General features: G+C 33.6%; 1 protein-coding gene across 2 annotated transcripts in view; it reads right to left on the reverse strand.

Annotated features, from left to right (window-relative positions):
- The window catches only part of LOC130892713 (EF-hand domain-containing family member C2-like), a 63,994-nt gene that overhangs the window by 1,521 nt on the left and 36,593 nt on the right, over window positions 1-25,880 (reverse strand). For both annotated transcript variants that reach the window (XM_057798279.1, XM_057798278.1), the window contains exons 9-13: window positions 25,224-25,420; window positions 14,938-15,068; window positions 9,403-9,516; window positions 9,168-9,347; window positions 4,084-4,186 (exon numbers count right to left, since the gene is read on the reverse strand). In XM_057798279.1, the coding sequence (XP_057654262.1) occupies window positions 4,084-4,186; window positions 9,168-9,347; window positions 9,403-9,516; window positions 14,938-15,068; window positions 25,224-25,420 (725 nt within the window). The remainder of the gene's footprint in view (window positions 1-4,083; window positions 4,187-9,167; window positions 9,348-9,402; window positions 9,517-14,937; window positions 15,069-25,223; window positions 25,421-25,880) is intronic.

Consider the following 25,880-nt stretch of genomic DNA (forward strand, 5'->3'; position numbering starts at 1 on the left):
TTCTTTTATATTTTAATATTTTCCTTTATGTATTAATATTTTCTTTTATATATTAATACATTCGTAGTCAAAAATAACGCACCTCCCCGATCTCTGAAAATATTTCACACCTCGCGAAACAGCTGTTTGTTTATGACATGTTTTTTAATAAATAATGAGTTCCTAGTATTATAAATACTGTATAGTGTCCCAATGTGAAAGTACAATGTTAAAAATGCCAGACAAATTATTCAAACAATAAAGAAATACGAAGAAAGTGGTTAAAAATGGCAAGGAGACAAGATGCTCATACTTTATCAACTAATTCCACAAATTATTTCTGTGAAGATCATTTTGATGTAAGTATCAAACAAAACTTGATGTATCTATTTATAAATGTACTAAATCTAATAACATATAGAATGTTGTGACTTGATTAAGTTAAAGTTATTGAAATTTTGTATTCGCTAACCTCAAAATCAGTTAAGAATTTTCATTCCACAGGTAAATGGATAAATGCGACTCTCTGACTGGTAACTGCTAAGAAAATAAGACTGCGAACTTTCAATGAACAAAAGTAGGTGTTCAATGCAAAAAATTTGTCAAGCATATCTGCGTCAATTTTGGGCAAATTACTGCAGTTTGTTTTGTTAAATCCTGATTCCATGGCAAATTATATCTGTCTTTCAAGATTGAATTTAAAACGAACTTTATTAATTTAACAATAATTGCTGATAACTCGGAATAACTTGGTCACTTTATACGGAAATGACAGCTACAATATAGCGTTTCGCGAGGTGTGACGTCACTCTGATTGGTGTTTAATGTCACGTGATTAAACGCCTCATTTTGTCGATTTTATTTTTCGAAAATATTATTAATCTTTCATTATTTTTGTAGAAAAGTTTTTTTATTTCCTAATTATCATGGTTAATCATCATTAGAAACTCAAAGCCATTGTTGATAACATGCTTGCAATTAGGTGCTGTATCACTTCTTGAGGTATGCTCTCCCATTCCTCTAATGTCGCTTGCTTAAGCTCATTTAAGTTTTGAGATGGATTTCGACGACGAATGCGGCGTTTTAAAATGTCCCAGACATGCTCGATAGGAATATCTAGACTTCTTGGTGGCCAGTCCAGGGTATGAATTCCTACAGCGATTAGGTAATTAAGAACATCTGCCGCAACGTGTGGTCTAGCATTTTCATGCATTAAACGAAAATAATCACCAATAAATGACCTAAACGGAACGACGTGATTTTCAAGAATGTCAGTTATGTATCTTGCTGCGTTAAGGGTGGGTTTAGTAAGAGACACTAATTCTGTGCGGGCATCAAAACAAATTCCTCCCTAAACATGATAGAGCCTCTTTGTAACGGCTCCCTGGGAATGATACAAACTGCGCAAATCTCCTCGCTGTCTTCGAATTTGATATCTAGACCTCTTAGACTGATTCTTGTCTCATCAGTAAATAAAACTTTGCACCAATTTTCTAAATTCCAATCTAAATGTTGCCTTGCAACACGATGTTGCCTGGTTAGCAAAGGTGCCTGGAGAGCTCTTCTGCCGTGTAGACCAGCATTCTGAGGTGTCATTGATCTATCAGAGATATTTACATTTCGGACTTCTCGTAAAAGGCTGATGTGCTCGACACTTGTCATTGACCGATTTCTTAATGGATTTAATTGCAAAAAACGGTCATATCGAGGAGTTAAAACTAAAGGACGTCATTGTCCAAGCCTCCTAGAATGTGAACCGGTCTCTCAAAATCTTCGCATCAATCTGCCAATGGTTGTGTGGTGTACGCCAAACATATTTGCTACTTCACAATAACTTTGTCCCTGTCCGACTAACTCGGCTATTCTTTCAGCTTCGCGTTCACTTAACTGCCTAATTTTTTGTTTTACTAGTCTCGACTTTAACACACTTTGATTGACTTAAATTACTGCTGTCCACAAGTTGGTACAACAATAGAATGAAAGAAACATTAAAATGAAATGAAATGAAATGAAATGAAATGAAATGATATGAAATGAAAATTTTAAACAACCACAAAAACAGTTATTTGCTGATAAGAAATTTTGCTACATTTTATCGCTTATATTTAAGATAATTTATTTTTTTGTGATAGAAATAAGAAGAAATCCAAAGATTAACATTTTAGGTTTTGATATTGAAATAAAGGGTGGTGCGTTATTTATGGCCATGAGTTAGAGATTCTAAGTATAAATTTGCCCCATACCCTCGCTCAACTCACATATTGACATGAATGTATTATTTAAGATATCTATCCCTCAATGCTGAAACACTGGCGAGCAAAAAATTGAGGGCACCTTGAAATTTTTATGTTCTCTCATGTTCAATTTTTTAAATACGTTTTGAGATAGTATTCGCAAACTGTACATCATTGCATGTGCTTTTGTAAGCTGTGATACTCTATACTAAATAAAAATGCATTTTTTTTCTCGGATTTAAATTTATTCTAAAAAAGAAACAAATTAACTTTGGGCGAAATTTAACATTTTGTTGTTAGGGAAAATACGAAACGAACAAAATAAAAAAACTAGACACTAATAGCGTGTATTCCCTCCTCTTGCATTGATGACTGCTTAAAGTTGGCACGGCATATTTTGAATTAAGTTGCGGACCACATTCCGGTCGATGTTATCCCATTCCTGCAACAGCAATTTTCTCAGCTTCTGGGCAGTTCTTGGTGGTGGTGTGTGCCTGCGGATCAGTCATCTCAACTCGTCCCAGACATGTTCTATGGGATTCATTTCTGGGCTGCGGACTGGCAAGTCAAATCGCCTAATTTCTACCTCATCCAGATACTCCCTGACAATTCTGGCTGTATGTAGTCTCGCATTATCTTGCATAAAAATACCACGTTCTCCCATAGTCACCATGAAAGGCATAACATGGTCTTCTATCACCTTCGAAATGTACCTGTGATAGGTTAGGGAGCCATTTTCTATGAAGACCAATTCTGTATGAGCTTGTGCAGTAATTTCCGCCCAAACCATAACTGACCCACCGCCAAATCGAAGACGCTAGTTAATGGAAACTTCAACATATCTTTCCCCAGGTCTTCCTCACACTCGTCGACGTCCATCTGACCCAGGTGAGGCAAAAACGCGACACATCTGAGAACAATACCCAACTCCAGTCATCATCATTCCAACGAACGTGATCTCTGGCAAATGTCAATCTTGCAGTCCGATGCTAGCAATGCAACGGGGGACTTGTAGCCATTCTTCTGCATGACAGTCCAGCAGCATGAAGTCTTCTTCTAACGGTCCATTCACTAACGTTAACATTTCTCACTTCTTTTAACTGATTTTGCAGTGAAACCGCAGTAGCTGTCCTATTCCGCAAACTTGTGGACACCAAAAAACGGTCATCTCTTTTTTGCCCAGACCCTGATCTTCTAGTGATCAGGCCAGTCTCCAGAAAGCGCTGGTACACCCTTTACACACCACAAAGACTAGCAGCAACAATTCTTGCAGTTTCACGTTGCTCCCGACCATCTTGTAACAGCACAACAATTCTTGCCACAACAATCGGATCTAAAGTCATTATGTTAAATCACTACACTTTGCAATTGTTAGGTTTTAAACAAAGAATCAATAATAAATTGGAAAACAGGCAAGGTAAATGTGAATGTTCAATTAGCGCAAAGGCACATTTTTCATCAAAGTCGTACTCCAATAAATCAAATGACAGCTAATGATAGCTGTCAAGTCTCGGAAAAATTCACTTTAACGCCTACTAATCCTTATCAAAATTGACGTTAAAATTATTCGCAATTTCAGAAGTGACCTCAATTTTTTGCTGACCAGTGTATTTATAATATCCTAAAAATGTGAGCAATTTGATCCCCTGACCAACGTAAAGTTTGCCAGAAACTCCATCTATAAAATCTGATAAAACGGTACCTGTGCCTTACAGTGACATTTTAGGTTTAAACTTCTCAAAAATTGGTCCCAAATATGGATATTCTGCACCGAAAAATGCTCTCATACTTAAATTAGAATATTTTCATGCCTAAGTTATTGTCATTCTTGAGCGACTTGAAAAAAATTAATATTACTTCACCCACGCACCTTTACATTTGTTGGAGGTACATCAGACATAGGGCAATAATTCCTGTCTAGGAATTGCAACAAATCATCATAAAACAACTGACAGTCGGTATCCTTTTTTATCCTAAAAAGTTAATTTGGGAACATATATATATATATATATATATATATATATATATATATATATATATATATATATATATATATATATATATATATATATATATATATATATATATATATATATATATATATATATGATTAAATTTTTTTGTAAAGCTGCACATCTTTGAGGAATTGTAGTAGGCTGTTAATTTGTTCAGGATTGCTGCATAAAGGAGGGATAAGGGAGGAATTAATATGAGAATGGGACGTTGTAACAGAGCAGCCTACTCCTGTTTCTTTTTTGGTGGCATCAGTTTATAGAACTACATCGAATTTATTTGTTAGTATGATGTTATTAAAAGCTCTCATTATGAGTTCCCTTGGTGAAATGTGTTTGTCGTATCGTGTAAGTGATGTGTTGAGCTGAATGGTAATGACCCAAGGAGGAATCTGGGGTAGTGGGAGAGGAGTTGTTTGCAGTAAATTAATGTCATTATGCAGCTGAGCAAGCGCTAATGATATGGGTTTAATAAATAATAATGGATGTTCGTTGTGTGATATGGATGTCGGTGATGTAAAAACGGGGAATACAGGATTATGGGGGTTCGAGGATACGGAGGCTGCGTAAGACAGAAGTAGCTGTTGTCGTCTTAACCAAAGGGGAGGTTCATTGGCTTCACAATAGAGGTTTTCAACAAGTCTGGATCGAAAGGCTCCTAGGCAGAGACGTAGAGCTGTATTATGTATTGGGTTTAAGATGCCAAGGTATGTTTTGGAAGCTGACATATATATGAAGCGACCATAATCAAGTTTGGAGCGTATAAGTAATCTATATATTTTAAGGAGGGAACTTTCGTAGGCACCCCAATGAAAATGTGAGAGGGTTTTGATTATGTTGAGCCTCTTACTGCACTCACTTTTTAATTCTAGTAAATGTTGTTTCCATGTAAATCGTGAGTCATATGTAATACCGAGTGTTTTGCAGTGGTCAACTAGAGGGATACATATGTTGTTAATCATTATATGAGGAGATGGGGAGGGACTACGGCTAAATTTGATGATTTTAGATTTTGTGTAGGATAAAGACACACCTAGGTGGTTAGTTCATCTGCATATAGCACGTGTCTAATGGGTGAAGGGAGATTGGAGGATAAATCATTTATCGCATCTGATTGAATGTAAGATGATGAGAAATGGCATTTGAGTCTCTGTACGATCTCGATGATAGGAAATTCTGGATAAACTGAAATATGTTGCCATCGATATTATGAAGAGTAAGTTTGTTCAGTATGGAGTGTCTGCTAATGCTATAAAAGGCACCTTCAATGTCAAAAACAGCGGCAATACATTCTTGTTTCTTGTTCAATGCATCGGAAATATGACTTTGGAGAAGTACTTGGTTGTCATGGACTGAGCGATTTCTTCGGAAGCCTGACTGCTCTTTAGAAATTATATTATGTATAAAGAGAGTTTAGATAAGTGATGTCTTGAGTTGTTATAGTAGAGGATATAGGAGGTGTGGCAATCAATGGTTAGTGTAGGTTGGGGTTGATTTTGCTTCTGAATTTCTCAAAAAAATTTCTGGCTAGAGTATCACCAATTTTTTGATTGTCACTAATTACAGTGTTGTTAGAGATAAGATTAGCTATTTTGTGACTGTTATTGTTTCCTTGATTTTGTCTAATTTTTTTCCATAGAACAGTGGGATTAGTATTTTGGTTGATTGAGGACACATAGTTTCTCCAAGAAGATTTTTTATTTTGTATTATGGTATATCGAGTCTAGGCTCTGGCTTTTTTAAGTTTTAAAAGATTGTCTTGGCTCTTGTTTATTCGGTAATTTTTAAGTGCCAACTTTTGTTCATCTACAGTAATTTGACATGAGGTATTCCACCAGGGACCTGTTTTTCGTTTGTGTGAAATAACATTTTTGCCAATGTGCGTATTGACAGCTGAAAGTAAGGCGCTTGTAGTTAACGACAAGTTATTGTCTGTATTGTCGGAGAGTGAGAGGGTGGATAAAGTGATATCTGTTTCAGTTGTGTAACTGGTCCAGTCAGCACTGTTTAGGCGGCGCCAGTAGGTCCTGGTTGAACTTTGTTGAATATTTGGTTTATTGGATGATAAGAAGATAGGATAGTGATTGCTGTCGTGAAGGTAATCGGCAATTTGCCAAGTTAGTAGAGTAGCTGATTTAGGGTCACTGAAGCTCAGATCTATTGAGGAGAAAGTACCGGATGAAAAATTGAAATGTGTACTGGAGCGTGTATTCAATAGACAGGAACCTGTGCAATTAATTACCCTTTCAATAGTTTTACCTTTACCAAATGTATAGCTGGATCCCCACATGGTGTTGTGGGCATTGAAATCACCTACTAGAATATATGGGGTGGGAAGTTGGTAGATAAGGTTTAATAGCTCTGTATCTTTAAGTGGGTGGTTAGGTGGAATATATATGCTACAGATAGTGAGTTTATTAGGGCACCAAGTGGTTATGGCAATAGCTTCAAGATCTGTTGTGAATGGGAGGTGCGACGAAAATAGATTGATGTGCCGCCATAAAGTAGTACCCTTCAAAGTTTTTTAATTTGGGGAGCTTGGATATTTTGGTGTTGGTGTCTTGAAGCCATATTATTTCAGGCTGTTCATCAACAACTAGTTGCTGGATTCTTTCTAATCGAGGAATGAATCCATCTCAGTTCCATTGAATTAATTTGAAGCTGGCTCTTGACTTAGAGGTGATAAGGGTGGCTGTGAGGATTTTTGCAGGTATTCGGATTGTGGCGTATTGTATTCTTCGTCAGTTTGATATTCGGAGGAAACGCTTATATTTTATCAGAGTCCTCAGGATTTATTTGTAGTTGAATATTTTTCCTTTTTTTGATTTCCTTCGTTTTGGAATAAAAAAGCGATAAGTCATTTAGTAACCTTTGGGAGTTTGAATACTAGAGCTTCCTTGAGAGGGTCTATATTTCCATGTGTATTTTCTAAGAAAGCTGTGAACTGGGTTTCTGTAAGAGTGAGATCTGAGGGATTTTTTTCGTTAATAGCGTGTATTGCCTTTAGAGTGCTGGGTATTAATTTATAAAGATCTGAGATTGTTTTGGATTTTTTTTAGATGTTTAGAAGAGATATTAGGATTAATAAGTGGAGGGGGAAGCATTTGATTCATTGTTGATTCAGGTGTGATTTCCGGTGTGAGTAGGAGAGGGGTATCAACATTGCAATCAGTTAATATGGCTCTTTTTTGTCCATGAGTTAAAGGGGTTGATAATTGTGTTATCTCGGTTTTTTTCAGAGCATTTGGTAATGTGGAGTTGTCTTGGAGCACTATCGGGGAAAATATTTACCGTAGACTTTGACATAGAGTTGGCGAGAGGTGGAAGGTCATCTTGAGTTAAGGAAGTAAGATCATTGGTGCAGGAGTCGGCAGTATGTCCTGCTTGTTTGCATAAGAAACATTCAAGCTTATCAGATGATACAAATATTCTGTATTGAGTATTATCATAATTAATTAGGAGAGATGTTTGTACAGAGAAGTTTGTTTTCGTTGTCAGGGATAGCGTAAGAAACTCTGCGGAAACTCATAATGTGAGCATATTCATTACCTAGTGCGCTGCATTTTACAAACGAAACAGGGGAAGTTGACTGTAGTCCAATATCTTTCAGAGCTTTTTCAATTATGGAGTGAGGAATTGTGGGAGATATGAGAATACGTTTTGCCGGTGTAATAAGTCTTCGGAGAGGGATAGTTGTGGAGTTAATGGAAATGCTCTGGTGGGTACTGAGAAGGTTGGGGGTAACAATATCTCCTACAGCTTTAGATACTCAAAGAGAACGGTGTTGGGAGTAGCGTGAAAAATAATGGCTTGATCCCTATTTGGAAAAGTAGGAGGAAGAGGTTTAGTTAGGGCTGCAGCAACATAGGATTTTGTGCGGTTAGTTGTGATAGGTTGTGATGAAGACATTTGGTTTTGGTTGTTATTGGAGTTCATTTTTGTGAATGGTCCTGGTTGCCAAAACCAGTTCACAATAATTTTATTGATGCGACAGACGTCCCGGTAGGACTTTGGATAATATAAAAGGAATATATCAGTTACTTGATGATTGTAATGCTACGCTACTGGAAATTTTGATTGTCCAACTGACACTAATTGATTGTTAATGATCACATGTTGATTATTATTAACACTGTATTATCACAAAGAACTATTGATTATATCAATGTGAAAACGTTAAAAACGTAAAAAGTTGTCGGAGTAGCAGTTAACGATGTTCACTCGTTGGCTATTCCACGATCAGGGCTTCTGTTTTAAAATTAGTTTTTTTTCGATAATTTTTAAAAGATAGATAAAAATTGACGTTTCGTCGTTTCTTTAAGTCTTTATCAAAATATGACATTGACACTGACAATTTGCGTATTTATATTGATCAAGAGATCACCTTCATCATGAATATCAAAATAAGGATAACATCAAACTAGAACTTTGCTCTAATAAGAGAAAATAATTTTTCCTTAATTCTTACATCTCAAATATTAAATATATATAAATGATAAAAAAGAGCTAAATAATTCAAGTATCCATCAATTTGTTTGTATGTTTGTATATTGCATTTTCATATTTGAAGTATGTTGTTGTAAGTGTGAGTTCTATAGCTTTTATGAATTCGTTTTAAGGTATTTCTCTATATTCAATTTTACCCCATTTTTTTATTAATATATTTTTCAAAATGATAATACAATATTTGCATTTGAAAAAACCAAAAATACTTTCTGAAAGATTGATAAAAAATTGACGTTTCGACTTAACTTGATCAAAATATTTTGATAAAGACGAATCTTTCAAAAAATATTAAGAAACCTAATTTTAAAAAAGTAGAGACCTAAGATCAAGAGCATTTCGAAGCATTTATATATATATATATATATATATATATATATATATATATATATATATATATATATATATACATATATATATGTATATATGAAATCCTTACACTGACAAAATTTTGTCAATTAAAATGTTATCCAACGGAAGTCTACATGCTTTTAATACTGTGCGGCAATCTTTTTTGCTCAGCTTTCCCAATCTATTGGAGTCAGCTTGGATCAAGTATTCCTTAAGTCTATCCAAGTCGTCCCACAAAAACCGCTTCAGCTCCGTCAAAGTCATAGCTCTAAATAAAATAACAATTTCAAAACTACTATATGACTAATGGTTAACAGAATTACCTGACTTTATCTCTGTCATATCTATCTTTATGACAAACTGCCGAAAAGGCTCTTGAAATAGTCACCATATCATGCTCTGTGAAATCTGTTCCCATAATTTGACAAAGTTGTGATCTAGTAACAAAAATTGTATTATGTATAATTAATTTTCTTTTTGGTGCGTATAAGGACAATTCGACAGCGTATTTAAAAAGGATGGTGAGATGTTTTGAAGCTTTTTCAAAATAAGAACGTTAGCTATGAGTGTCGGAATCTTAAAACGCCATAATACTAAAATTGGAAATAAGTAATATCGAAAATGAAACACTAACAACAAAGTTATCAAACACAATTTAGGAAATTCCTTGCTTGAACTGTAACACAAAATACACTAGCCAATCAGTTATACTAATCGTATTACATATCAATGTGATAGCAACTGACAGTTGCGATTTTATCGATGCCGTTCTATGAATTAACATTCTGATAGAGTATTAAAAACAGAAAATAACTACCAAGCGCAAACATTTTCGATCGATGATTTTCTATGAATTTTGACGTGGATTGAACCAACAGCAGTGTGCCGATCAACTCGCTCCGACTTTTGGTTTTGGTTATGAAGCATCATCTCGAGCCACCATGTGTGGTCGAACTTCTCCACCACGACGAGCTCTCACACTCTTAATAGGTCATTCGCCGAACAGTCCTTGTTTGCCATCCAATGAATTTCAAATTCCCGCCATTTATTGATTTCTTTATCTATGGTCTCCGTTTGCCACATCGCTCAGTGGGGGTGGTTTGCTTAGCCCGGTCACGTCGTGCGGCATTTTACTCATCGACTTACAACGTAAGTATTATTTTTTAGTTACTTTTATTTTCAAAATAGTATAATACCTAATTTGAAGTCTTTATCGTTATTTTATTGTTAAATATTGGTCAACAATGAGTTTATTATGCAGTGCACATATAAATATAACAATATTTTTACATATGGATAGACGAAACCAACAAATTTTGACGTGATAATTCCGAATATATCGAAGTTTTTAGAGCGTGACAAGCAGAGTGAACACGTCACACTGATACTGAGCAGTTATCAACGGAAGATGAGAGCTCCTCTAATCAACCTGGAAAAAGACTATTATATGGCGAAAGATCTATAAACTAGGTCTAGGGTCTAGGAGTCTTATCTTATTGGAAGACTAGGATAAACATCAGTTGCCAAAGAAGCCAAAGAGGATTTAGATTGTATTTTCTCTTCGTGAGCGACGAAATGTTTAATAGTATTGAAAGATATACAAATATTAATATAAACTATTCAGAATAGGTTCTTTAGAGAAAGAGACTGATATTATAAAACTAAAGATAGTCATTGGTATTTATATATGGCTGATAAAATAAATGATTAAATTAAATTTGAGAGAAGCTCGGCTCCTGACATTTTTCGAACTGTAATCAATTATAAGGTTAGTAAAAATGTGACTCTTGATGGAATGTTGAGATCCTTCAGAGGCCGTTGTAAATTCAGGATGTATATTGCTAGTAAGTCAGCAAAGTATGCCATAAAAGTGTATGCATTGTGTGACGCGCAAACTTTTTATACCAGCAATTTAGATATTTAAACTGGAATTGGCCTTTAGTGTCGTGAAACGTCTATTTTGTGACATACTAAACACCGCAGAATTCTAACAGCTGATAATTATTTCACTTCGATTCCATTGGCAGACGATTTACTGGCATCGCCTTACTCTAGCTGGAACGCTCAGGAAAAATAAAAAGGAAATTGCACCTATCTTTCTGAACATGAAAAGAAGATCCAAGCCCAGTATTATGTTCCGTTTTAATGAAAATAAACTGTTGGTTTCAAATACAAAAAAAAATTAAAAAAACGTTCTCATGATTAGTTCATTGCATAATGATAATAGAATTGATCCAACCTCTGGTGATAGTGCGAAACCGGAAATTATCACTTCCTACGACAAAACCATAGAAGTAGTGAACGTGGTTGATAGACTGAAAGAAGAATATTTAGTGGCTGGAATAGATGGTCTCTAAGATTATTTTTTTCTATCCTATCCTCAATATTGCTGGGATTAACAGCCTAATAATTTATAGAGAAAATAGAAATACAATTATTTCTCGGAGACAGTACCTAAAACCATTAGCCTTGCAGAACCTTTCTTATCATCTTATCAAACGATTTACAAGTGAACTCGCGTTTTCAGAGGCTGTGAAACCTGATGAAATCTGCGCAATTTGTTCAATGCGTAAAAATGGCAAGACAAAAAAGAGATGTTTTACATGTAAATTTTTTTGTGCAAAGAATGCATGTTACTTCATAAAACATACGTAAAGCCCGTGCTTTTGATGAAGATTAATATTTTATTGTTTATTCCTTAATTTTTTACTAAGGTTATTTTTGTTAGTTGCACTTAATTAATGCCAACTTAGTCCCTGAAATTGTTATTGAAACAATATAGTATAAAGAATGTTATACAGAGTGAGTTTTATGTATGGAACGCCATTTTTGTGAGCAAGGGTCTTGTGATACGGCCGGTATTGGTGTTATCTACATTGATGTCAGATCTTTTCTTTCACCGGAAAAATAATGAACTTTGTTATTTCATATGGATCACCATATATTTTTTGTGTTTTCAGAAATCCCTAAGAAATACTGGTTATTTTTCATGTGATATTCTTTATACCTAAATCCCATAATTTCGGAGTTATAGCTACATTTACAGTATTTCCACCAAAGTTACAATAAATATTTCACATTTAAATGGCTACGATTGAATGAACTCGTTTAATTTGAATATTCTTCAATAATTTATGTGGTAATACAACTATCGTAACAAGGTCTATTGTCAGTAAGTTAGTAAATAGTCTAGCGAAACTGGTGCAATGAAATATTTATCCAGATCATGGCGCAGAAAACCTACAAAAACTGAAGACAAATCTTTAGATGTAGAAGTAGAAAATTACAAATTTTAGAAAACATACAGGCGATTACAGCAGATGCTCGAAATAAATATACAATATATTCAACAAGCCATGCTATTTTTAAAATTTGCAATATATTTTTCAACATCCATGACTGTCCAGTTCTTCTTATCTCTGTGGTAATCCTATCTTTTGATTCCTGAATATTGGCATTACCCCACAGGAAATAGTCTAAAGGATTTATGTCGGATGATCGTGGAGGTCATTTGATAAAACCACGCTTTCCAATCCATATTCTGGGTAAACACATTATTTAGGTATTTCCTCACCACATACGCATAATGAGGTGGAGCACCATCTTGTAGCCAAATATTGTCGATTGGGATATTGAAATTGAAGATACTCACTTGGATTTGGAAATATCCGAGTCAACTTAGGTATAATACTATTTTCCAATAAATTTAAATACGTCAAGCAGTTTAAGTAACTCTCAATGGAAAAGGGACCAATTGTTTTGTCGCCTATTATTCCAGCCCATACATTCAGTTTTTTGGCATATGGGTGTGGGATTCACGCATCTAACGAGGATCGTTATGTGACCAGTATGTACAGTTATGCTGATTTACGTTTCCATTAATACAAAAAGTGACATTACTTAAAAAATTTGGATCGTTTTTCTATCATTAGGTCTGCAAACTCTTCAGGTCTATCACCGTCATCTGACAACTCTTGAGCCAACGTTACTTTGTATGGATGGAATTTATTATCACGTAAAATTTTCATTACGGATGTTCCCTGGATATTTGTCTAGTACTCAAGTGTGGATCGTCTTCTAACAGGACACAAACATCTAAAGATTTGTTTTCAGTTGATGCAGTTATCCTGCGCCCCGATTTGGACAATTCTTTTAATGAACGAGTTTCGTTAAACTTTTTTACTAATTTACTGACAGTAGATCTTGTTATAGGATTTCGGTTAGGATATAAATTATTAAAGATAATACACGTTTCTTGTTGACTTGCCTATCACCATACCCTAATGTCATTAAAATATCAATTCGTTATTTTTCAAATAATCGACGCAATAAACTGCAACAATTTTAATTTATTGAAACGTCAAATTTGTTATTGTAGCAGTCATAGCCACCTAAATATATTATTTAACTTCGACGGAGATAACGCAAATGTAGATATAACTCCGAAATTATGGCATTTAGTTATAGGGAACATTAGATGAAAAATAATAGGTATTTCTTAAGGATTTCGAGAAAAAAAGAAAAATATATAGGGTTATCCATTTTAAATAATATAGTTCGTTATTTTCCGGCTAAAGGAAAGATCTGCCAACAATGCAGATACCACCATAATATCGGTTGTATTACAAGATCCTTGTTAACAAAACAAAATCGTACAAGCCATGTGCGAAATAATTAAGGCGTTCTATAAAGCAAAATGCTCGATACGCGAATGGTCATGTAAGTTTTAAAGTGTTCCCGGGTTAATTTAAATAACAGATCATAGAAAATTGTCAAATAAAATAAGTATTTACATTACCATCTAAAAGCAAGACGGCATATTTTTAATATGCCGCGGCTAAGCAATAAATTTTGAACGTTTATTACAAATATCTATTGCAAATAGATCTAAGGTAATTTTATAGAAAAACGGTAATCCCTAGTTTTTGTTTCCATCAATTCTCATATTATCTTCACACGTTCTTAAGATATTTTCAAAATAGTGATTAATGGGTTAGTTCTCTATTATTTTACAATCTCCAAACTATTATATTAAACATTTTTTAACTAAAAATTCTTTGAATTCGTGCTAAAAATAGTTTTAGTGACAAGCAGGCTTTCCATTTGGATAGCAATACAAAGCCTCATTTTTCACGGTCGGTTGTTGAACCTGAAGGTCGTTGGAATATTAATGAGGCTACTTATAAGCCACAATTAGTCAATAACTCGCCCATGACATGGATCGTGAAGATGGTCCTGTTCTAATGAGAAGCTTTGCGAAAACGGAAATCGTTTAATGTGTTTTTTTAACAAATTTCTAGGAAGGGCTTCTTATATTTTTAGAATTATTAAGAAATTCTTTTTGGGTATAAATACTAGTTAGTTTATGAGCTACAAATCAGTTTAGAATTATTAGTTACAGTGAACGGAACGAAATAGAAAAGTACCCGTGTATGTAAATAAATGAGAAAAGTAGTTATAAAAGTAGTGAATAGTTATTAATTATTTAAGTAGTGACAAGTTATTATAGTATCTAGAGTAAGTGTGTGAATGAAGCAAGTGTGTATAAATTTACCTCACCGTTAAAAAACAGTTTGAATAAATTAGGAAATGAGAGAAACATCATAATAGTAACAGTCGTTTAATTAATGTGAAAATAAAAATATTCCAGTGATTTTTGAAGTTATGGTTTAATTCTTTAAATTTTACCAAATATTTATTTGGTTTAGCAGAAAAAAGCTTCGTTTTTTATCTGTGAAAGCAGTTATCCACAAAAATTGGGAAAAATATGTTGTGAGTAGTTTTCTAATTATTTTATTTGACTCCGCTATCATTAGAGAGAATTTTTGTAATTGATTAAACAGTTAACACATACATACCTCAATTTTTCGTATGAAATTACTCGAGTTGGTTGATCTTGCGATACATTATCTGCTACAAAATCCTTATAAATCGGCCTGAGCTTTTCTCTGACTTTATCCATTATCAAAGCAATATTAGCTTTGGGGTACTAAAAATATGTCAAGAAATTTAGTGAATTGTAACAAAAAAACAAAGACATAATTTTTCAAGGTACGTGTACTATTTTTTTTAAAGGTTATTTGAATATTAATATTAAATATTAATTTTTAAAGTAACAATTATTACTGTTAATAGACGTAAGAACTTATGAGACTGATTTTAAAACTAAAGAGATATCCAACTTTTCCAGAAGACATTAAAAAGTTGCAGATACTTGGGAAATAATCGGCCATTCAACCTACATAGTACAGTTTAACTTCAAAATTGCAGTATTAGATTCAAAAGACCCAGTACTGGATGATAGAGAGATTCTCGTCCTTATAAAGTGAATTTAAAATGATAATTATTAATTTTGAAGGCTCTTTTCCTTACAGAAACGGGTTATTCACTGTTTTAAAAACAAACATCTCTGTATATATGCAAACATGTTAATAATCGAAATGTTACAAGATATGATTATTTTAAAACAAAACCATTTTCGTAACTTTCGAAAATATGCTTCTAAAATAATGATGACACTTTTTACCAGTCCACAGTATATTTACGAGGTGCTACTTAAGTTTGGGGTATGGCAATACTGATGTGAATATGTTAAATCTGACATTGCCGTCATAAAGTTTGACATTTTTGACGGTGAATGTACTCAGAACACGTTGTCACTCGAGTGCGTTTTCGAGTCATTTATAGATCAAAATAAGTCAAATAGGTCAAAAAACGAAACGATGATTTTCTATGACTTTCGGCTTGGATTAAATCAACTGCAGTATGACGATCAGCTCGCTTCGACTTTTGGCGATGCAGCACCATCTCTAGTTACCGTGTTTTGCCAGTTTTCCGAATTCAATCGTTGTAGCACTTCGCTACAGGATGAATTCTGTGAAGGTCGTCCAAAATCGGCTGTTTTGATAGAAAACTGATATTGCAAGTAAATAAGTTTATAAGATCGTATATAACTGGACATGTCGACACTATTCCACTAGAGCAGGGTGTCCTAAACTTTGTTTTGTTGAGGCTCCCCAGATTATTAATAATTTTTTCATGCCCCCTCTCCCTTTACATTTTCAATAAATAGAAAAACCACGCACATTCTGTACTTGAAAGCCTTTTATTTTAATTATATTAAATAATTTTTTCAATTGAAATTAAAATAATAAATGTTTCATAATAAAAAAAATAATAAAATAATAGTAGGTACTAATGAGACACTTGAGATTGGATGTTCAGAACAAGTTGGTTAATTCTAGGTTTTTATTTTGTCAGAACTATCATTAGGTCGCTGTCGACATCAAAACGATTTCGCTATTTAGTTTTAATTACTACTAGAGCAGAAAAGCCTGTCTGACACAAGTAAGTTGAAGAAAAAGGAACTAGTACTCGTAAAGTTCATCGACGAATCATGCTTCATTTCTAGAAATTCTTCCTGAACTTCTTCTGGTAACTGTAACACAACGACAACAAATGGATTTCTTGTCATATGCCATATTGGTAACTCGGAATCGATGTTTCGATAGTATGGGTAAAATTCGTCTTCCAGCGCTTTGCAATGGACATTGAACTGCCTGTTATAATTGCAAGATAATTTCCTGTTTCAATGTGCATGGTACCTTACTTCAGATGTCAGCATATTGATAGGAAATGTAAGTTAATATGTAAGCATTTTTGGTTGGTTCGATCCATCCGGGTCGGCGGCTTATTATTATTATAACTATGATCGTTGTCCAGTACAGACATGTAACGTTATCAATATACGTGTGAGAGATTTTTGAACTTCCATTATTCTAGCGAATAGCTAGATCACGTCCCCCTTTTTACCCTAACGGACACATTCTTCACATGGCGATCCTGCCAGCCCAAAATAAATTAAAATGTTGAGTGGAAAGTGGCTAAATGTGCAAGTAAAGTGATAGCAGAAATGGGATCATCACAATCAAAAGAAGAGGTAATTATAGCACAAAGCGGTAATAGCGGAGGCAGTACCACCAGTTGGAGCCAGAAGTTTTCCATATCTGAAGTTTTGGGATTGATTGCTTTTGTACTTTTTTTGTTCCTTATCATATGGCGACTTACTCGTCGTTGCAAGAAAAGTTTGGAGAAAAAGATCAGAGAAGAGATCCAAAACAGCAGAGAAAGTGTTGTGTAGTGCAGTGTAAACTGTGATGTGTCGCAATCGCAAGGAGTTCAAAATTCAAGACGTTGTGTCCAAGCGTCTCGGAAATTTCAAAATTGAAGAATAAAAGATAAGTGTTAATTTTAGTCAATTATTATCCATGAGCGATCTTGAGGATATTAAAAATTTGTATGAGGAATTTAGGGTATTTTTAAGAAATTTAGGTAAAGACAATCAGCAGCGTAGAAACGATATAATTTTAATTAAGAGTAAACTCAGTAAATTAGATAGGTTAAAAGAAGAATATGAACTTGCAAAGCAGAATTTTAATAAAAGCACTCATAGCGAAGATGTGACAAAGAAAGCTAAGAATTATGTTCAAATAAATGACAAAAATATTGCAGAAATTAAACAAATTTTAGAAACTAGATCAATTAATATTACCTCTAATAGTAATTTAGTCGAAACAGCAGAAATGGCTGAAGAATTTAGTTTAAGAACAGCAGCAAACTTATTGCCCTCTGTGGACGATACAGAGAATACTACTAAACAATTAATTGATGCTATAGAATTGTATGACGGTTTGTTAAATGTCGCGGGAAAAAAATTGTTAACTACTTTTGTGTTAAAAACGAAACTTAGTCAAAGTGCGAAACTAAGGTTAGAATCAAATTACAATTCTAATGCCGATTTAATTAAAGATATTAAAGCTAATTTATTAACAAAAAAATCTGCTGCAGCGTTGTCAAACGAATTACATAGCGCGAGACAATTAGAAAAATCAATAGATGAGTTTGGAAAATCATTGGAAGATTTACTGGTCAATCTCACATTAGCACAAGCAGATGGAGATAGTGGCGCAGTCAAAATTTTAAGAGTGGCTAATGAAAAAATTGCAATTAATGTGTTTGCTAATGGTCTACGTAACCATGAACTGCGAACAGTTATTAAGGCGCGAAATTATGCAAAATTGAAAGACGCGATTAGTGGCGCGAAAGATGAAGAAATTTCAAAGAAAGCTTCATCTTCAGCACAAGTTTTTCATACGCGTAACAAGAGTGATTCGAGACAAAATAACGCGTATAGGGGTAATTCGCGTTCAAACGGAACCAACAGGGGAAGTTATAGAAATAATAGCAATCACACTAACAGAAATAATAATTATAATTCCCGGAATAGCAATTACAATAACCAAAACAATCGTCAGCGTGATAATAATAACTTTAGAGGACGAAATAACGGTCGTTATAATAACAGAAATCAAAGATCAGGTAATAATAGATACAATCAAAATAATAATAATCAAAGATGTAACGTGATAGGAAGTGGTGAAAACAGAGAAAACGGTAGTACCAGTAGGAATAGTAACAATAATGAATCGAATGAAGTAAATACGTTTTTTCGATCCTAAAATTGAACAGGAAGATAGTATTTTAAGTTTATGTATAAATGGATTAAGTTATGTACCTATTAAGTATGGGATGAATGGGTTAAACTTATTATTAGATTCAGGAGCTACAGTAAGTATTATTTTTGCATCTCATTTGAGTGACAACCAGTATATTGATTCCTCAGAAAAAATTAAAATCAACGGTATAGCTGGTTCAACATATGCAAAAGGAAAAACAAATATTACATTTTTATTAGGGAATACTAAAGTTAGTCATGATTTTCATGTTGTAGATGAATGTGGTAGCGATATGCATGGAGTTTTAGGAGCTGATTTTCTTTTGAAACATGCAGCTATTATTGATTACGAAAAATACTTATTTTTATTTTGGAATAAGGGTGAGAAAATTTCAATACCTCTTGATTCAAAATTCAATTATTGTACAACAATACCACCAAGGTGTGAAATAATAAAGCATTTTTGGTAGATAACAATGACGATAGTGTAATCGTATCCCAAGAAATTTGTAAAGGTGTATATGCAGCGGGACTAATTGTTAGACCTGTTAAAAATATGATTCCGGTTAGATTATTAAATAGTACCGATAGAGAGATTAAGCTGAAAAATTTTAAACCTAGAATTGAGAAATTATCGAACTTTGATATTTGTAACTTTGAAAAAAGTAAATTTTCAGTAGACCGTATTGATAAATTATTGAATAAAATAAATGTAGAAGGGTTAAGTAACGAGGAAAAAACGTCAATTCATAAAATATGTGCAAAATATGACGATGTGTTTCACCTGGACAATGACACACTTACAGTAACTAATGTTTATAAACAAAAGATCCAGTTACAAGACGGAGCAACGCCCGTTTACGTGAAACCGTATCGGTTGCCGCACGCGCAGAAAGCAGAGATTCATAAGCAAATTGACAAAATGTTAGCGGACGGTATTGTAGAAAAAAGTAAATCAAGTTGGAATAGTGCTCTTTTATTAGTTCCGAAAAAAGCAGACAGTAATGGTAATAAAAGTTGGAGAGTGGTGTATGATTATCGCTTATTAAATAAACAAATCAAAGACGATAAATTTCCATTACCATGTATAGATGAAATTTTAGATTCATTAGGTGGAGCTATGTATTTTTCACATTTAGATTTGGCACAAGGATATCATCAAATCGAATTAGACTCTGAATCCAGACAGTATACAGCATTTACGACAGACAGAGGACAGTATCAGTTAACTAGATTACCAATGGGATTAAAAATTAGCCCTAGTGCGTTTGCTAGAGCAATGACGATTGCCATGTCAGGCTTAAATTATGAGAGTTGTTTTGTTTATTTAGATGACTTAATTGTTTTTGGTAGTACACTAGAAAATCACAATCAAAATTTAGTTAAAGTTTTGAATCGTCTCAGACAAGTTAATTTAAAAGTAAATCCTAATAAATGTCAATTTCTGAAAAAACAAGTTTTATATTTAGGTCATGTGATATCAGCAAATGGTATTTCACCAGATCCGGAAAAAATCCGCGTTATGCAACAGTATCCTGTCCCTAAAGATGCGAACGAAACAAAGCGTTTTGTAGCATTTGCTAATTATTATCGAAAATTTATTAAAAACTTTGCTGAAATTGCAGCACCTTTGAATCATTTATCAAAGAAAAGAGTAAAATTTTCATGGAACGACGAATGTCAAAAAGCTTTTGAAACATTGAAAAATGTCTTAATTAATCCGCCAATCTTGCAGTACCCAGATTTTTCAGAAAATAATCATTTTATCCTAAGAACTGATGCTTCAGGTAAAGCCTTAGGAGCAGTTCTATCGAACGCTAATGGTATGCCTGTTGCTTATGCTAGTAGAACTCTTAATAAATCAGAGAAAAATTATTGTACTGTTGAGTTAGAGCTTCTTTCTATTGTATGGTCGGTCAAAAAGTTCAGACCATATCTGTTTGGTAAAAAGTTTCATATACTAACAGATCATAGACCCTTAATTTATTTGTTCGGAATGACTAATCCATCAAGTAGATTAACAAAATTTAGATTAATTTTAGAAGAGTATGATTTCTCTATTTCATACGTTAGAGGTAAAGATAATGTCACAGCAGACGCTTTGTCCAGAATTCAAATTGAGTCAAAAGAACTAAAAGAACTGAGTCATACTTCTATTGCCAGTTTGTATGCCGTGACTAGAGCACAAAACCGAAAAATGGTCGATGCTACTATAGGAAGTTCCGACAGTATTTTGCTTGACAAAAGGACTGATCACCCTGGAGTCGTGGAACTGTTGAAACCGCCTGTAGATGCAGTTGAATTAAAACCCATATCAGAAAGTGAATTTAATAAACTAATTACAATGCAAAATTATTATAATAAAGGAAAATTTGTCTATGACATTGAGTCGAATATTATATTCGTTAAACAGGAAACTCGATCAACGTCAGCACTACGTGCGTCGCTGAGAGACCTGAGACACATTTGTGTAAAATATAAAATTCCGGAATTAATAATAATAAATAACGATAAATGCGCAGTACTAGTACAAGAAATAAAAAAATAATGTTAAAGAATTCAAAGAAAAAGATATAAAATTGACAATTATCAAAAAATGTCAAAAAATTTGTAGCAGAGAAATGCAACAATTAATATTAAACGATTTCCACATGTTACCTACGGGAGGTCATGCAGGTATAAACCGCATGTACAATAACGTGAAAAAGTACTACTTTTGGTCTAAAATGAAAAGAGACATTGAAGATTTTGTAAAAAAGTGCGACGATTGCCAAAGGTACAAGTATTCGATACAGCGTACGGAACCAATGACAGTAACCACAACTGCGACGTCAGCATTCCAAAAAGTTTTTCTAGATTTGGTTGGTCCATTAGAGCAAGATATAGAAAATAATAGGTATATTTTAACGCTCCAGTGTGAGTTAACTAAATTTGTAGAAGCCTATCCAATCGAAAATAAAGAATCTGTTACCGTATCGAAATCTTTTGTGAATAATTTTATTTTGCGTTACGGGATTCCTAAAGAAGTCGTAACCGATCAGGGTACAGAATTTATGTCGTCGGTATTCAAAAATTCATGTGAATTACTTAAAATCAAGCATTTAAACGCAACAGCTTATCATCATCAAACATTAGGTGCGCTCGAAAATTCTCATAAACATCTAGGTGCATATTTGCGAATCCACGCGAGAAAGCATCCAAATACGTGGAGCACGTGGGTACCATACTGGTGGTTTTCGTATAATAATACTGTTCACACAGAAACGAAATACACACCATACGAGTTAGTTTTTGGGAAAAGTTGCCACCAACCGTCAAATCTGTCTAATGGAATTGATCCAATTTACAATTTTGATGATTATCCAAATGAATTAAAATTTCGATTACAAACTGCTTGCGAAGATGCGAGAAAAAATTTAATAAAGTCAAAAATTAAACGAAAACAAAATTACGATAAGGGTTGTAATTCTTTTGATTACAAAATAGGAGATAGGATTTTATTACGCAATTCAGCTGGTTCTAAAACTGAGCCAATATTTAAAGGTCCATATGTAGTGGTAGATATCAAAGATCCAAATATTGTAGTTAAGATAGATAACAAAATTGTAGAAGTTCATAAAAATAGGGTTAAGTTGTATTATTGTTAAAAAAAAAAAAAATTTTTTTCATTAATTATTAATTTTTATGTATGTATTCAGTAACAAAAAAAAAAAATTTTTTTTTCTCTTACCGAAGAGGTGCAATGGACATTGAACTGCCTGTTATAATTGCAAGATAATTTCCTGTTTCAATGTGCATGGTACCTTACTTCAGATGTCAGCATATTGATAGGAAATGTAAGTTAATATGTAAGCATTTTTGGTTGGTTCGATCCATCCGGGTCGACGGCTTATTATTATTATAACTATGATCGTTGTCCAGTACAGACATGTAACGTTATCAATATACGTGTGAGAGATTTTTGAACTTCCATTATTCTAGCGAATAGCTAGATCACGTCCCCCTTTTTACCCTAACGGACACATTCTTCACAGCTTGCAAATGAGCTTTTATGTCAGCTTTTAGTTGCTTCGAAGAGCCGAGAAAAAGATATAACATTTTCAGGAAATAATTTTTGATTCCAAAGTTGAAACTTTGCTGTGAACCCCTCAATATAATCATAATTGTTTATTATAGTACTGTTTCTGTACTGAAGTTTCAAGTTCAGCTCATTCAAGGCACCTAATATGTTAGTTAACTAAGCCAACTTCCATTGAAATATGTAATCTTTGAACATTGTGAGTTGACTTTGGAAAGCCAGCGTACTTCTGTATGAAACAGAAGATCTTTGTGATCGGTATCGAGATCTTCGCAGAGTAATGTAAATAACCGACTGTTCAAAGCACTGTTCTTGTTGAAGTTGACAATTTTTATAGCAGAGTCGAAAGTCTGGCGTAATTTCTGTAGCAAAGTTTTGGAAGCCAAAGCTTGCCTATGAATAAAACAATGTGTACTAACCATTGCGGGATTTTTTCCTTGAGCTTTTTAGCTGAGCCAGATCGTACACCTATCATTGCAGTATTGGATTTTTTCTTATCCAAATATTTTTTTTAATGAAATTTGATATTGAATTAAATATATCTTATAAATAACTAATGGCCAAAAAGGGCGATAATTTTACTTTGTTAATTATTTGTAACTTAATGTCTGCTGCAATTTCATCGATTCTACGCTTATGTTATTCGAAAGAGAAGTAGACTTCATTTTTTGCTCTGCATCTTCGCCTAAAATTGTCTGTGTGGCTTTTAGGACATATGGTTTTATTAATTTTTGTGTATGTAGTGTCTTTTGTTTTGCTATCATAAAAACTATTTCAAATGAAGTTTTGAGATGCTGCGATACGCTTTTGTGATAACTTCCCAATTATCCAATCTAATCTGCTTGAGTGGAGAAAATGTCTTTTGGTTTCTTCAAAACCAGGATAATATGTTGTTACTTCAAATGCCTTTCAATGCGATTGGGCCTCATGCTATCATTACTTAAAACACACTGAGGTAACTGTAACTCGTCTTTTTATATAAAAGTAAATCCAAACTTAATGTAATCTTAGAAAAACTTTTTTTTGTTTGCTGACATCTCGCACCTATGAGAATAAAACCCAAATAATAAATAAACAATCATTCACAATGCCTGGCTTAAGAACGCGTCTTCGCTCTATCACCAATTTAGTAAATTGAATAAAAATGGTGACTGAAGTTTATAAACATAAACTTACCTTTTAAAAAAATAATTTTGCACACTCAAACTGATTTTTCAACAAAAAATGTACACCGCTACGTCAATTTGTCGCAAGTTTGCGGAAATGATTTTACAGATTCTCATGCAAGTCCGGTAGGCACACAATCGTTTTCCAAGTGATAAATGTTAAGTTAAGCGAAACGAGTGCGCGCGGGTTTCATGTTGTGACTTGTCGATGCTTGTATATGTATAACTGCGATTGACGACGTCGGATTTTAAAACAGTGGTTAACAGAAAAAGTGAATAGGCATGATCTTTAATTTCATTAATTTTATGCGTGTAAAATGAAAATCAAACATTACATTGAAATGTCATTTGTTCATTTTTTAAAATGAAAACTTCTTTAGCATCGTTGTGATTTGGAAATCCATGAAACGAAAAGCGACAGTACGACGTGTGTTAATACGTTTGTGTGCGCATGCGTAGTATAAAGCTTGAGAAAAGGCATAACAACAACCGTGGTGATTTGTATCCGTAAAACGCGTGATAATGCAATATTATGAAGACTTATCATCATGGTACTGATCTGATGATGCAGCTGGAAGGTGGCAATAGGAACTTCGCAATGAAACGACACAATTATCCTCTTCGTTTCCCCGTTTTTTGTTTTTCCTTGCCTGTTTGCCACCTCGGTGGTATTAAAAAAAAGAAATTACAAACGCTTTCCGCCCCCTTTGACATATTTCTACACCCCCTTGGGAGGCGTGCCCCCCTTCAATTCAAAAGTATCTTTATAAATAATAATGGTAGTCTGAATCGTCCGAACTAGAGTTATCATTTGATTGAATTTTCAACACACAGTTATTTTTAATTTGGTATTAGTACCGTGCGTATTTATGAAATATTGATTGATCCCCGCATAACTGTCTTTTGCAATTGATATTGATGCCTTAATCGAAATGGATAAAAATGCTTCGAAAATTGATTCAAATGCATGCAAAAGTATTTTAATTATTTTAATGGAGAATATTCTGAAAAACGAAACAGCCATATTCAATTATAAATATTTGTTTCTATTTGTCAATACCAAAACAAAAGTAGTAACCCTCATAAACAAATATGTTGATCGTCATGTGAATCTTCAGATAAAATTTTAATGTTTCTTTTATTTGAACAGTAACTGGTTGAAGATAAAACTCAACTTTTCTCTTTAGAAAGCTATCGTGAAATTTTATTTCATACTTTTTGGTGATATAAAACGTACCACAATAATGCTCAACTTGTACTTAATCACTAGACAGTTTTTTGGGGAAGTAAGAAGCTAACTAATTCATTAATCACGAATAAAATAGATTAGACACTATCACTATTTAAATCTATGGAATATTACATACATAATGATGTGCATTATACCTGATTAGCGTTTAGTTCCATATATCTCAAACAATATTCATCTGCATCAACAAGAATAAATTCAAAATTATTAACGATCAATGTTGCTCCAATGAACATATGCTGAGGTGTATAACATAAGGGTGGCTTTATGTCAAAAACTTTCTGTCCCGGTAGCTTTACTTGGCTTCTACCAAGGAAACATGATGTTTTGAAACCTAAAAAAAGTTAGTTGAGAAGCCACAGCAAACACGGAAATAAAATATTGGGCACAATAAGTAAGGCTTATGTGATTATCTAGATCTTGTTAATAATAAAAGAAAAGTTATTTTCAAAATTTTATGGTAATTGGTTAGTCTAAAGAGATTTTCATATGTCGGATTGACTATGATTAAAGATTTTTTACTTTTTCAACATTTCATTATCACCAGTAACAAATTGTATAGTCTATTTCAGAAAGGTGTAGAGCAATAAAATGGGGAATTACGTCCAGTTCGGCTCAATTTCGGTGTCGGGCATAGGTATACGTCTTGAAATATTGTGTAGGGATTACTTAGGTAGTAGATTATACAGTTACGTTTTTCTTTTAACAGGTACCGTTATAACTTTATAAGTATATTGTTTTAGTTTAACGCATCAGTATTTGCTGTTAAGCCGTAAATAGTGTTCACATTATTA

This window comes from Diorhabda carinulata, chromosome 4 (genome assembly GCF_026250575.1).
Source record: "Diorhabda carinulata isolate Delta chromosome 4, icDioCari1.1, whole genome shotgun sequence".
Lineage (NCBI taxonomy): Eukaryota > Metazoa > Arthropoda > Insecta > Coleoptera > Chrysomelidae > Diorhabda > Diorhabda carinulata.